This window comes from Oncorhynchus nerka, linkage group LG20 (genome assembly GCF_034236695.1).
Source record: "Oncorhynchus nerka isolate Pitt River linkage group LG20, Oner_Uvic_2.0, whole genome shotgun sequence".
Classification (NCBI taxonomy): Eukaryota; Metazoa; Chordata; class Actinopteri; order Salmoniformes; family Salmonidae; genus Oncorhynchus; species Oncorhynchus nerka.
In genome coordinates this window covers 70968190-70982500 of record NC_088415.1, presented here as the reverse complement: position 1 = coordinate 70982500, position 14311 = coordinate 70968190, and the positions used below count along the sequence as shown (strand labels likewise).

General features: G+C 39.5%; 1 protein-coding gene across 1 annotated transcript; it reads right to left on the bottom strand.

Annotated features, from left to right (window-relative positions):
• Positions 1-636: 636 nt before the first annotated feature.
• On the bottom strand, positions 637-10579 carry LOC115103065 (carbonic anhydrase-like). Its single transcript, XM_029623672.2, has 7 exons — positions 10033-10579; positions 9529-9726; positions 8047-8165; positions 7844-7936; positions 7659-7721; positions 7391-7546; positions 637-3999 (listed from the first exon to the last, which is right to left on the bottom strand). The coding sequence occupies exons 1-7, from the start codon at positions 10064-10066 to the stop codon at positions 3880-3882; spliced, it is 783 nt and encodes a 260-aa protein (XP_029479532.1). The 5' UTR covers positions 10067-10579; the 3' UTR covers positions 637-3879.
• Positions 10580-14311: the final 3732 nt, after the last annotated feature.

Genomic DNA, 14311 nt, shown 5'->3' with positions numbered 1-14311 from the left:
ATCCCTCCACAAAACCTCGCTCCATTTCTACCCCCACAAACCCTCCCTAAAATGGTTTCATCCCTGTCTAGCTTTCACACTACGGTTAGGCTAGGCAGTAGGCTTGTATTTGTTGTGATGGTCTGTGAGGGGATAACATAATTGCTTTGTCAAAAATTGTAAATAACTTATCAAGTCATGTGCTCCAGTTCTTGTATACACTGTAACAAGTACATTGAAGATTTGTAATATGCTGAAAAATGGACAAATTAAGTTCATATTTTCAAGCAATGGGTGCAGCCCACTTTGACTTTGTTTATTTGTGTCTTATAGTGAATGGCATTCTGGGATTTGGGAGTTTTCGCTTGTCAAACATAAACAAACATGGCTGCCATCATAAAGAATTTAGCTGCTGTTAGCTTAGCTGACACCCATCTCTTTTATAAACCATATTACATTTCTCTCTTGTGCTCACCAGAGATGTGGTACATTGTAAACAAGTCTAGCTGTTAGGTTGCTAACTGTTTTGTTTTTTGTTAGCGCAACCTTTTATTGAGACTGGTTTACGGAATGAGTTTGGCTGTGGATGTGTTCTGTGTGATATTTGGATGAAGATGTTCGCATTTATCTTTTTCAATAAAAGGTGAAATTGATGAATAAAGTTGTGAAGACCTTTATTTCCCAGCAGTACAAAGCATTGTTTAGATGCTTTCAGAAAACAATACTGTTTAGACAAGTTTGTTCCATCATATGTTCTGTTACGACTGTTCCAATCACATATTTGTGATGGTATGCTGCAGGAACCAGTCAACAATGATCACAAATATGTGATCGTACGTGGCAAAGGGTTAATGGAAGCCTCTCCAACATAATCCAGGTAGACTCAGGAATTCCTCAGGGCAGCGGTCGACCCCTTACTTTTTTCAATCTTTACTAATGACATGTGACTGGCTTTGAGTAAAGCCAGTGTGTCTATGTAAGTGGATGACTCAACACTATACACATCAGCTACTACAGCGAGTGAAATCACTACAACTTAAAAAAAGAGCTGCAGTTAGTTTCAGAATGGGTGGCAAGGAATAAGTTAGTCCTAAATATTTCAAAATCTAAGCATTGTATTTGGGACAAATATTTTGCTAAACCATAAACCTCAACTAAATATTGTAATAAATAATGTGGAAATTGAGCAAGTAACCCTGGATTGTAAACTGTCATGGTCAAAACATGTTGATACAACAGTAGCTAAAATGGGAGAAGTCTGTCCATAATAAAGCTCTGCTCTGCCTTAACGACACTATCAACAAGGCAGGTTCCTACAGTCCCTAATTTTGTCGCACTTTTCAGCCGTGTAGTCAGGTGCCACAAAGAGAGACCTCCAGAAAATGACAATTGGCTCAGAAAAGTGCAGCACGCCTTGCCCTTATATGTACATGGAGAGCTAACACTAATAATATGCATGTAAACTCTCATGACTCAAAGTGGAGGAGAGAATGACTTCATCACTGCTTGATTTTACATTTACATTTACATTTAAGTCATTTAGCAGACGCTCTTATCCAGAGCGACTTACACATTGGTGCATTCACCTTATGACATCCAGTGGAACAGTAGTGCATCTATTTTGTAAGAAGTGTTAACATGCTGAATGCACTGAGGTGTCTGTTTAAACTACTAGCACACAGCTCAGACACCCATGCATACCCTACAAGACATGCCAGCAAGTCTCTTCACAATCTCCAAGTCAAGGACAGACTATGGGAGGTGCACAGTACTACATAGAGCCATTGTTACATGGAACTCTATTCCACGTCAGGTAACTGATGCAAGCAGTAGAATCAGATAAAAAAATAAAAAAATACATCTGATGGAACAGCGAGGACTGTGAAGAGACACACACACAGGCACACACACAGGCGTTGTATTGTAAATATGTGATAGTGGAGTAGTGGCCTGAAAGTGTTATAAAATGTAATATATAAAATTCTATATCTGCCTTAATGTTGCAAGACCCCAGGAGTGTGGGGATCTTTAAATAATACAAAATAGACAACTACAATGAGAGCACAAAACATTAAGAACACCTTCCCCCTTTTGCCTTCAGAACAGTCTCAATTCATTGGGGGGCATTGAGGTGGACTCTATAAGGTGTCAAGCATTCTACAGGGATGCTGGTCCATGTTGACTTCAATGCTTCTCACAGTTGTGTCAAGTTGGCTGGTGGACCATTCTTGATACACATGGGAAACTGTTCAGTGTGAAAAAGTAGTGTTGCAGTTAACACACTCGAAATCGATGCGCCTGGCACCTACTACCATACGCCGTTCAAAGGCACTTCATTATTTTGTCTTGCTCATTCACCCTCTGAATGGCACAAATACACAATCCATGTCTCAATTGTCTCAAAGCTTAAAAATCCTTCTTTAACATGTCTCCTCTCTTTCAACTACACTGATTGAAGTGGATTTAACAGGTGACATCAATAAGGTATTAATAATAGCTTTCACCTTTCGTCAGTCTATGTCATGGAAAGAGCAGGTTTCGTATATGCAGTGTATATTGGTCCTGACAATCTATATACCAAAAATTATTCTGATCATTTGATTGTATTCACATGACTTGATTCTTGAAATGTGTAAAAAAAGAAAAAAAGACTAAATATAGTACTATACAGAAATAGCTGTAGGTCACAAACTACTGAGTTGAATCATATATTAGACATAGTTGGGTTTAGAACAGGTCAAAGAACAATACTATATGCGTCAACATACATATGCTGAAGTCATTTTAACGATTAAAAAATATATATATTCTCAAAATCCCAACTTTGATTGACACTGGAAGTATGATAATCTTAACATTTCAATGCGGCCTGTCTAGACACGTTTACTAACTATGTTGACACCAAATTCCATGCATTTACACCAAAAGTAATTTGTTCTGAGGCGCATTTTGATATTGTACAAGGATGTGAACGGGTTAATCACAAAGACATATTTAAGTTGCAGTGACTGTTGTTTGTACCACACAACGTGATTGATTAACTTGCCCTGAACCACAGAGGTGGAGAACTCAGGTCAATACTTCCTGGTTAAGGGCACGTGACTGTAAAATAAGCCTTCTGTCCGTACTTTAAAGGAAGATATCTGATTATCAACAGTGGGGTCTCTGTTTCCCTAGCTGGGTAAGGCTGATCCCACACAGCCAAAGGGCAACTGACATTTCTGTAGTGTGGTCATTCAATATACCCCCAAAAATGTGCAAAGCTTTCCAACAGATGTGTCATTCCATAAACATTGAGTTTATAAACAGTTACCGATATTAACACAGGATTTCATTATAGTGGATGGGACTTGGATGACATAATGACACCTCACACACAACATTTTCTTTCACTCGTGATTTTAAGACAACGATAATGCACTGGGGTGACGGTAGGTAGAGAGGTAAGTTATGAGTACAAAAATATACATATATATAAATATAACACTTAAATTACATCTCTTATATTTGGCATGGACCTGTAATCTAAAGCGACAAAATTCAAACAATTGATGATGCGAGGATACAATACAAAAATGGAAAGTGTTTAAGGATTCATTCAAGATTCCATCTCTTGCATAGCAACTGTTTGTGCTTAGTGAGAGTAGAGAAGAGAAAAAAGCCCTGTAGTATTATACCATTAAAGGCCTCCATCTCTGACTCATCTGTTATTGCAGGGGCAGGCAGCTAAATTACATTAATCTGGGGTGATCCTGAGGCTGATCGTCAGGGATTACAGGAGCTGCTATCCATCCATACCAGCGCATAAATCTCATCTGCACTGGCTCGTTATTAAATTGCATTGGTTTAGGTTTACATTTCTGTTTTGTACTATTTACTGATGGTGTGACACGTGGCTGTTTACTTGAAGGACCGGCGGACCTTGCGTCCCTTGAGAGGCTGAGTGGGTCTGTAGTTGTCCTGCATGCAGCAATGTGCCTCTTCGTCCCCACTGAACTTCAAGCTGCGGAATTTACCCATCTGTCAAGCGAGAGAGCGCAAGAAAGGGAGATACAATGGTTAGAATCAGAATGTCAACACTGCGGCCTTTGACTCATGCTAAAGTGGTTGCTGTGGCCTACTGCTCTCCAAAAACGATTTCCTATATTTAGATCATATAATCCCTAAAACAATACCAAATAAGTACCAATGTTCCTATAGAGGTCTAACTGATCACAATGTAGAGTGAAGTTTTGAGAATAAAGAGTGGAGGACACAATCAGAGGGGAGAATAGAACAGTATGCGCAATGACACCAGCGTGCAGCTTGGGAACCCCTCTCTGGTAGAGAGTTCACCTAAACCTCACTTGTTAAACCATGTGGGTCTCATATTCGCCTGCAAAGCCATATAAATTTGTCATTAGCACAAACTCCACATTGGAATCAAAGTAATCAGACGTACAGCCATAAGCAAGTAAAGAGTGTACATCCAGGTTCCTATAAGAATGAAAATGTCTTCACTAAATTGATATTACTATGCATATCATGACAATGACCGGCTGCAGAGTCTGTACAGTCTCATTTCCTAGTAAAAGTTCCAAATGTAGGTGTAGACCGTATCAATTGACACACTGTTCAATTTGTTCTCATTGACAGCGAAACGTGAAATCACCCCAAAAAATAATTGTATTTATTCTGTAGTCTCACACTCTTTAGGCATGGGTCCTAGACCATCCTACTGCATGTAGGTGAAAGGCTTTTTCCAACACGACATTGCATCAGTACTCTATCAGAACTGTAAAACTCTCTCCATCCATGTTATTGCTGCCTTGCGCTACACCTTAACTTTACCTCAGCAATGCATATGGCTGAAAGTGTCGATTTAGGGAGGGCTACAATCTTCATGATGACATTTGTGAGACAATGCTTTTGACTGCAGCATTTTGAGCTTTCAGTAAACAAGTCTCCTTGGGGACCAAATTTAAATGCCAGCTGGTGAAATTGGACATCGGGATTTGATATCCCCAAGGCTCAGCATGGAGCTTCAATAATAAATCAAATCAAAGTTTATTGGTGGCGTATACATTTACATTTAAGTCATTTAGCAGACGCTCTTATCCAGAGCGACTTACAAATTGGTGCTTTCACCTTATACAGTTTAGCAGATGTTATAGCGGATGCAACGAAATGCTTGTGTTACTAGCGCCTAACAGTGCAGCAAAAATGTCAAACATGTACACAAATAATAATCAAAAACTAGAAATAAGAAATCAGAATTAATTCAGTTAACAACCCAAATAACACTATCAGTAATCCAAATACAAATCTATGCATATATTCACCAATAACATATACTAAGAATGATATGTACAGCAGGAGACGCTGTACATTACAATGAGTTATGTCAAGAATACAGTGTATAAATAAACAGTGTAACAAAATGTAATGTACAGTAGTAGGTATATTAGAATTAACTATCAAGAATACAGTATACAGTGCCTTTGAAAAGTATACAAGCCCCTTGATTATTTCCACATTTTGTTACTTTACAGTAAAATGGATTAAATAAAACAATCTACACACAATAATTACAAAGCGAAAACAGGTTTTTTGAAATGTATGAAAATGTGTTTTTTATTTTTAACATAACCTTATTTACATAAGCATCCAGACCCTTTGCTATGAGTCTCGAAATTGAGCTCAGGTGCATCCTGTTTCCATTGATCCTCCATGAGATGTTTCTACAGGTGGATTGTGTCCACCTGTGTTAAATTACATTAATTGAACATGATTTGGAAAGGCGAACACCTGTTTATATAAGGTCCCACAGTTAACAGTGCATGTCAGAGCAAAAACCAAGCCAAAAGGTTGAAGGAATCGTCCTTAGAGCGCAAAGTGTCAAGCCACAGATCTGGGAAAGGGTACCAAAACAAATATGCAGCATTAAAGGTCCCCAAGGACACAGTGGCCTCCATTCTTAAATGGAAGAAGTTTGGAACCAACGAGACTTGTCCTAGAACTGGCCCCCCGGCCAATCGGGGGAGAAGGGCCTTTGTCAGGGAGGTGACTGTCAGAGCTCTAGAGTTTCTCTTTGAAGATAGGAGAACCTTCCAGAAGGACAACCATCTCTGCAGCACACCACCGATCAGGCCTTAATGGTAGAGTGGCCAGATGGAAGCCACTGCTCAGTAAAAAGGCACATGGCAGCCTGCTTGGAGTTTGCCAAAAGGTACCTAAAGACTCTCAGACCATGAGAAACAAGATTATATGGTCTGATGAAACCAAGATTGAACTCTGGCCTGAATGCCAAGTGGAGGAAACCTGGCACCATCCCTATAGTGAAGCGTGGTGGCAGCATCATGCTGTGAGGATGTTTTTCAGTGGCAGGGACTGGGAGACTAGTCAGGATCGAAGCAAAGATGTACGGAGCAAAGTACAGAGAGATCCTTGATGAAAACCTGCTCCAGAGCGCTCAGGATCTCAGACTGGGGCGAAGGTTCACCTTCCAACAAGACAACGACCCTAAGCACACAGCCAAGACAATGCAGTAGTGGCAACCTGACAGAGCTTAAGAGGATCTGCAGAGAAGGGGAGAAACTCCCCAAATACAGGTGTGCCAAGCTTGTAGCGTCATACCCAAAGGTGCTTCAACAAAGTACTGCGTAGAGGGTCTGAATACTTATGTAAATGTGATTTCACTGTTTTATTTTAAATAAATTAACATTTCTAGACCTGTTTTTGCTTTGCTATTATGGGGTTTTGTGTAGATTAAGGGGAAAAAAATATTTAATCCATTTTAGAAAAAGGATGTAATGTAACAAAATGTGGAAAAAGTCAAGGGGTCTGAATACTTTCCGAAGGCACTGTATGAATACACATAGTAAAAAAAACAGTATAAAAGAAACGGTCCACTCTTTAATGTCTAATAATTGGGGAGGTGTCTGCTGTGTAGCTATGTACTGTTGCAGATGTGTTTCTTATTTTCATGATAGGAAGACAAATTGTCTTTGTAAATTATTTACAGACAGACTTCGGAAGTTCTAGGACCGCATGGAGCAACACATACTTTTTTAGCCCATGATATAGGGAAAGAACATACCTTTACTACACATGATTGGTATATTAATATGGGTGAAGGCTACTTTCATAGAAGTGGTGGGCTATTCAAATGATACTGGCAGGAGTTACTAAATAAGCACTGTGGGCCACCCCGATAATGTAATCTGAAGTGAAAGCGGCCAAGTCCATTAAGTGAACGGCTAAACTTCTCGGACTATAAAAACTAGAGTACAACTAACCTTGCGGGGGCTGTGTGGCATGGTTGTCTGTGTGGCAGGGTGTGCTACACCAGTGCTGACCTTGGTCAATGAATTGGGGCTGAACTGATGAAGTTGATTATTGACAATGAAGGTGCTGTGTAAAATTATTGTACCTGGGTAAGGCTGACACTGATTGATTCCTTCAGGACAATCCAGGTGACACTCTCCAGCAGAGGGGGAGTGGTCAGGGAGCCATGGTATGTCCAGTAGTCCAGTGAGTCAGGCAGCAGAGTTTCAGCGTCAAAGTTGGAAAACGTAGTTTGCTTCCCCTACAGAAGACACAAATTGTGATTTATACATGTTTAAACAAAGACTTACTTCAACATTCCCATCCAATTCCCACTACAGCTAAATTTGAGTAGAAGTCCGTTTTGATTTCACCTTTGATTTGATGGCCTCCAGAGCATCCAGAACCTTTTGTAGTCTGGGGTTTGCAGCACCAAGCTATAGGAAACAAGAATTCACAGTTAAACAAGGGAATCAGGCTACTTTTAGAATTAAATAACAAGGAAGCATAAATAGCATATTAACTAATTCTAAACATTTAAATTGTATTAGATCTGTACCTTCAGAAACACTCCAACTACAGCAAGACCATCGGGATGGCTAACAGCTTCACCAAAGCTGAGGTACTTGGTGTTCCAGTGCACCAGATGGAGCTTTAAAAACAGAAAGATGATGTCAGGTTTAGCTCAGGTTGCCAATCAAAATACTGATCTGAAGCCATACAGCTTGTCCGGTTGTAAAATCTAGGTCTTGAACTGCCTACCTCACATGGGAACTTGATTCCATTGACAGTGTGCTCAGAGCCCCTGTAATCACTGGCTCCCCAGTGGAAGTGGAACTGCTTCAGCCTGTATATGCCGGTGATGGGGCCTCCGGTCAGTGCTGCGAGCAGGAACGCACGGACACACAAACATACACGCACGCACTTTTAATGCTGCTCTTCAAAATATCCAAAGTGTCCAAATGCAGGCAAATGACAGGGGATTACTAGTCATCTACTACAGTTACAGGCTGTTGCGTTTGAATTTATTTAAGGCAGGTGTTCCTCAGGGGTACGCCAAATAAAAACGTGATTCACATTTCTATTTTTTTAAATTCACATAAAAAAAATTAAAAAACAGTCCATTTATATTTTCCAACGGGGCTATACATTTGGGTGAGGATTTTATCCCCTCGCCTGAGTAGCCCCGTTTCACTGCCAAAAATGAAATTAAACCATCTTGTGTTCAGTGAAATAACACAATGTCATATACAGGTAGCCTAGTCAAATAATTAACATCCAATCACATTAACCGTTACTCTCTCGCGGGAATTCAACTACATGTAGCCAAATGTAGTTGATGCTCATTCCATTTGCTCGAAAATGGGTTTTAAAAAAAGTAATGCCCGCGTCCATAGACACACATACCAGCTCTACTGGTAGTACTGCTACTACCATCGGTACTGCACCTGTCAACGACAAGTTGTTCAGCGTCCATGAGGATATCCAAAGCTAGTATCAGTAATTCTACATGTGTTGCTAGCCCAGCTGGCATGGACACTGACAGTGACAGTTGTGAATCTGATGCAGTCGAAGAGCTACTGCCCCCTTACCCGGGAAAGCCGAACGATGGACCATCGAAGAGGCACAAATATGATAAGAACTACATGATTTGGGGTTCACTTATATTGGGAGTAGTGCTTTTCCTCAGCCACAGTGTGTTATATGTGCAAAAGTACTATCTCCCTAACAACTCAAAAGGAACACGTTGGGAAGCAATACCGCAATATGCTTACTTCATAGATTATCCTGATCGTAAAATACACTACTATAAAATAAACGATAAGGTAGGGTAGGAAACGTTCGTTTTGAACAATCTAGTCTGCAGACAGGTGTGCTTGCTTCCCGGCACCACGTCAATAGACAACAACCAGACAACTAGAGTCTTTTCAAACACCTGCCTACTCTCAACCCACCTATCAATATCATCTACTGTACAGCAGCCTATATGCACAATGGACAAAGACAGTGCATACAGAAATTAATTCAACACTGTGTTTGATATTTGTTCGACACACAGCCACTGAGTTAATATGTAACCAGTTTGCAGCTAGCCTCATTCTCATTGCCCCTTACCTTACTGAATCACCGCCTCATAACCCATCAGAATGTAACTTGTATAGAAAATGAAGGTCATATTTTGTGAAGTGAGAAACGGAGATAATCATGTAATGTATATAATTACATATGTATTCTAAGGCTTACTTGAACTGTCTGTATCATCCACAAAGCCAACTTGGAAGGAATGGCCATTGTTCAGAATGTATGTGGAGTTGGATGGGTCATAGTTCAGTTTGAGGGGCTTCAGGGCAGAATCGTAGGATGCTTGGCCACTAATAATATTAATAGGAGACTGCCTGGGCCCATTAGCAATGGGGAAGTCCTTACACCAGTTGACAGGTCCTATGATAGAACAAACAGGACAAAGACAAAAACAGAGGAAACATACAAATGTATAATTCACTCTATTCTAAACAGTTCAATTGTGTTCTCACAGATAAATTCATAAACGTATGACAATCCCCTAACAATGTAGGGCTAATGATTTATTTACAGTAACACACCAGAAAATATTAACACTTATTTACAGTGATTTTTTTTTCAGATAATAAATGCATAGAGCTACTCTTTCATGCAACTGTTGCAATTTAGTTTCAACTAGTAGGTTGCAAAAGTGCAATCAGCGTCAGATGACACTGAATTCCTCACCGTCAGATGGTCCGTAACCCCAGCCATGAGACATGATTATTGACGTCTGCTCCTACCCAAATATAATCACTTTCAAATGGTTAGACCTCGATGCAAGGATCCAATTTGTGATACCCTTCAACAACAGGTGTCAGGGTTTAGGCTATATAGACTTCCCCTCGTATCAGTTGTCCTGTACCTCAAGTGGGTGGGTTTAGCCTCGTTATCTTTTGGCGTCATCAAAGCAGGTGTTCAAGCAGATTCAATACATGAACCGGATCACACCACGTTCTTTTGGTCCCATTCATTGTGGAGCGTGTCGCTCTATCAGTCGACCTGGTCTCAGATGGTGAGAAAGAAGGAGAACCTGTTGAGTGAGTGCATTCCAGACAATGTAGTCTTGCCAAAAGCTTTGCTGTTAATAAATTACACACATTTCATGTGTAGTTCCTTCAGCATGGTGTCCTCTGAGGGTTTTTACTAGTGCTATCCCAAAATAGATGTTTCTTTCTTCTGTTAGCGAGGCCTGCCAGTTTCACTGACCTTGAGCTCTTCTACGTAGTCTCAGCCAGTAGTAGAAGACTTAGCCTGTCGTATGTGAGATGTGAAAAGAGCAGAATCGACAAGATGGAAAACTAGTATGCAAATCAAACTGCAATGCATTTTATTTTTTCTATGAACTGCCGATGTCCCTTTGAAGTCAGCGTCCTGTCAGCGTAAAAACCTAATATTATACGCGCAATAGACTCTTCCTCTCCAGCGCTTAATTAAAGGGACAAAGACAATAGGACGTCAGTCACCAGTAGTAGGCCTACAGGTAATTAGACTTGGCACAATATTTGCCCAGATGTGCATAAATGATTTGGCAAAACTTGTTTTTATGCGCCTACCAGTTTATTCGTCACTTTATAACATCGGTTAAACAAATGTCATTTGGAATGAGTTGACTGATATGAAACAAGTGCCAATGAATTACACGTTCCATTTTGTTGATAATGTGACGCATAGTTTTTGGTAATTCAAAATATTCCTGAAAATGCTTTTTTTTCAGGATTTGTGTATTTGAATCATTAAAGGACATTTTGCATTATGTCAAGTCCAAGAAAATGTCATGTGCATTTGCTTCCATCTACTGGTACAATGATGTATCACAGACATTGGCATTCGCATATGTCTACTCTCTTCTTAGCAATGACTGCAACATGTGGCAATTGCTGGGTATTGCTTCTTGACACAATTACTACCAAACTTGAACAAGGTGACGCAGGTGAGTTTAATAATAATGAATAGGCTATATGCGATACAGTTTGGGATCTAACCAGTTGTGCAGTAAGCATGACTTTTCTATATCAGAAAAATTCTAAACCGACAATGCGGAAACGCTGATTAGAAATAAATCAACATTTCACTGTCATTTTGATAATATTCCATTCTCTTGTGGTGAATGTAAATTAGCATATTTATCATGACACAATCACACACGTTGTGCCAGTTCTGTATTTAGAAACACGTTGATGTGTTTTATGTAAGCTGTGATTGGATCCCCATGTTTGACAGTTGCTTCTCACATGTACTGTAGCTAGTCTTTTATATTGTTTTTGTCACTGACACACATACTCAATGCCAACACATCCCCTTGTGCATTTTGACCTGCAAAGGCTGGATGAGATGATCCATGATTAACACAGTGCAGAATATCTTGGAAGTAGGAAGTAAAATGTCCACTTTAAGATTATATCATTTAAATTATGCTTCAGCATCCTTAACTTTTTATACATTTATTTTTTGCCACAATTTTTTTTCACTGCAAAATGCACAGACACACACACTTTTGTTAGGGTGCGGCATAGTTTGTGTCAGCAATTATAGATATTTTTAATTGTACAATATCAGTATGATATATTGTCAAGTCATATCAGGGCAAATCATACTGTGACTCATCTTATTTAGACATCTTGTTAGGTACACAAATAAACAAAAAGGCATGCATGATGCCCAACCTTCCATCCAAAGAATGCCAGAAATAGTCAAAAGTTGTGTAGATACATTTACATAAAAGAGAGGCTCTCCTCTGTAATTAGTTGTACTTGTATTGATATGACCACACACGTCAGCCCTCCAGTTGAGTAAGTGGCCCAAAGATGATCAGTACTATTACGAGACCTTAGAACCTTATTGCATTTCTGTCCAGAGTTATTGACATATCCTTCTGTTCAATGTTCTCTACCTATATAGTACTCTAAATACCTTGGTTCATGTTAAGGTCAAAATAATACAATTAAAATAAAAAAAATGCTGACCATTCAAACCAATGAGGGTTCGGAACTTTAAAGCCAGTTATCTCAATCGTCTTTTTGCACATAGAACCTTATAGTCCCAAGCTCTCGCAAAGTCTCAGTGAAAAGGACTCATTAAGCCCACAGAAAGAAGGGCTTGATTTGTCATTTCTACCTATAAACTATTAGCTAGGGACAAAATGACTAATTGGGTCTATAGTGGGAGAGAGGATGGGGTAGTGTCATGTATAAATCAGAGTACTAAAATTAGATAAGTGATTTACAGATGATTGGGGACCTTTCAACAAAGATCTCACTACTCAGAGGCCCATTGATGGTGTAGACAACATTGTTAGGGTAGAATAGAACTAAATTGGCATCTGGTACAGCGAGTAAACCTAAAACATCTGCAAGGCATTATTTAATAGTGAGTGTTTATTGTAAAAAAACATGTAATGCAGCCATTTGAGATCTTACTTAGACTAAATGAGCCTTTTTACAATTGAAGCAAATCAAACATATTCATCGTGATTTTATCCATTCAGCTTCTTTTTTCTTCTTACCAAAAAAACATCTCATCCTACAAACAAAATCAATACGGGGGAATCTCAGCTCTGAAAGGGTGTGATTTAGCCTCTTTTCATGGCACAGATGTGTGTTTTTGTCCCCAGTTCAGATGGAATAGTAAGCCTGAGTATGGGAACAAATGGCACTAACGCAAGGATCTTCTGACGTGATCTCATTTGACCCATTCATTCATTTCTCTACAATATTGGATTCCGATGCCGATTTCTCTGACCGACAGGAAATGGCATCAGCAGTCTGACAAGACAGAACAGTTTGACCTTTACAGACAACCAAGTGGAATGCTTTTCCTCACAATTTTTATGTTTCTATACACTTATAAAATAAATACATCCATGTCATTGTTTTTGATCAGGAAATATTTAGATATAGAGTATACTATAGCCTAAATGGTCAGTTCATACAAAATGAATGTCAATCTCTCCAAAAAGCTAGATTTATTTTCACTTTCTTCAGTCCCAAACTTAACGTTATTACATCATCTTCACTAACTAATTTGTTGTCATTTCTCACAGTTTTGATTTATCAGCAGAATTCTGTGGTGGACTAAATTGCAGCTGTCATGAGTTTTCGTCATGTCCCCCTCTGTTTATAGTGACAGCATGATAGCTAATGAGCCACAGTTGTGGACAAGCCCAATCTGTTTTCAAAGCAGATGCCAGTCCCCATTTGATCTCCACTGAATAACCTGCCATCTCCTCTCTGCATGCACAGTCCCTATTACCTCACAGGATGGGAGAATCTCTTATTGTCTAGTGCTTTGATAGGTCAGCATGTTGAGCCGTGCGAGTGTATAGTTACAGTATGTGATGTTTCTTCATAAAAAATGTCAATGGGTGAGAGACACTGTGTACAAAACAACTCTTTTGATGACAGACTGATCAGGTGAATCCAGGTGAAAGCTAGGATCCCTTATGGATGTCACCTGTTAAATCCACTTCAATCATTGTAGATGAAGTAGAGGAGACAGGTTAAAGAAGAATTGTTAAGCTTTAAGACAATTGAGACAGGGAGTGTTATGTGTGCCATTCAGATGGTGAATGGACAAGAAAAGAGAGTGCTTTTGAACTGGTTATGGTAGTAGGTGCCAGGCAAACAGGTTTGAGTGTGTCAAGAATTGCAAACCTGCTGTTTTTTTCCGTTCAACAGTTTCCTGTGTGTATCAAGTATCCACCAACCAAAGGACATCAACCAACTTGACACGACTATGGGAAACATTTGAGTCAACATCGGCCAGCATCCCTGTGGAATTCTTTCGACACCTTGTAGAGTCCATTCCCAGAAGAATTGAGGCTGTACTGAAGGCAAAAGGGGGTGCGGCTCAATATTAAAGTGTTCTTAATGTTTTGTACACTCAGTGTATAAAACTGGTAAAGCTATAGCACACATTGGACATAAACAGTAAAGATTGTTTGTATGCTACTGTTATGGTAAGTAGT

Excerpts from the sequence above, each read along its gene's own strand:
- LOC115103065 (XM_029623672.2), bottom strand. The coding sequence starts at position 10,066 with ATGTCTCATGGCTGGGGTTACGGACCATCTGACG. Across the intron at positions 7,722-7,843 it reads TAGTTGGAGTGTTTCTGAAG|CTTGGTGCTGCAAACCCCAG; the intron begins GTACAGATCTAA and ends TGTTTCCTATAG. Across the intron at positions 4,000-7,390 it reads TCAGTGTCAGCCTTACCCAG|ATGGGTAAATTCCGCAGCTT; the intron begins GTACAATAATTT and ends CTCGCTTGACAG.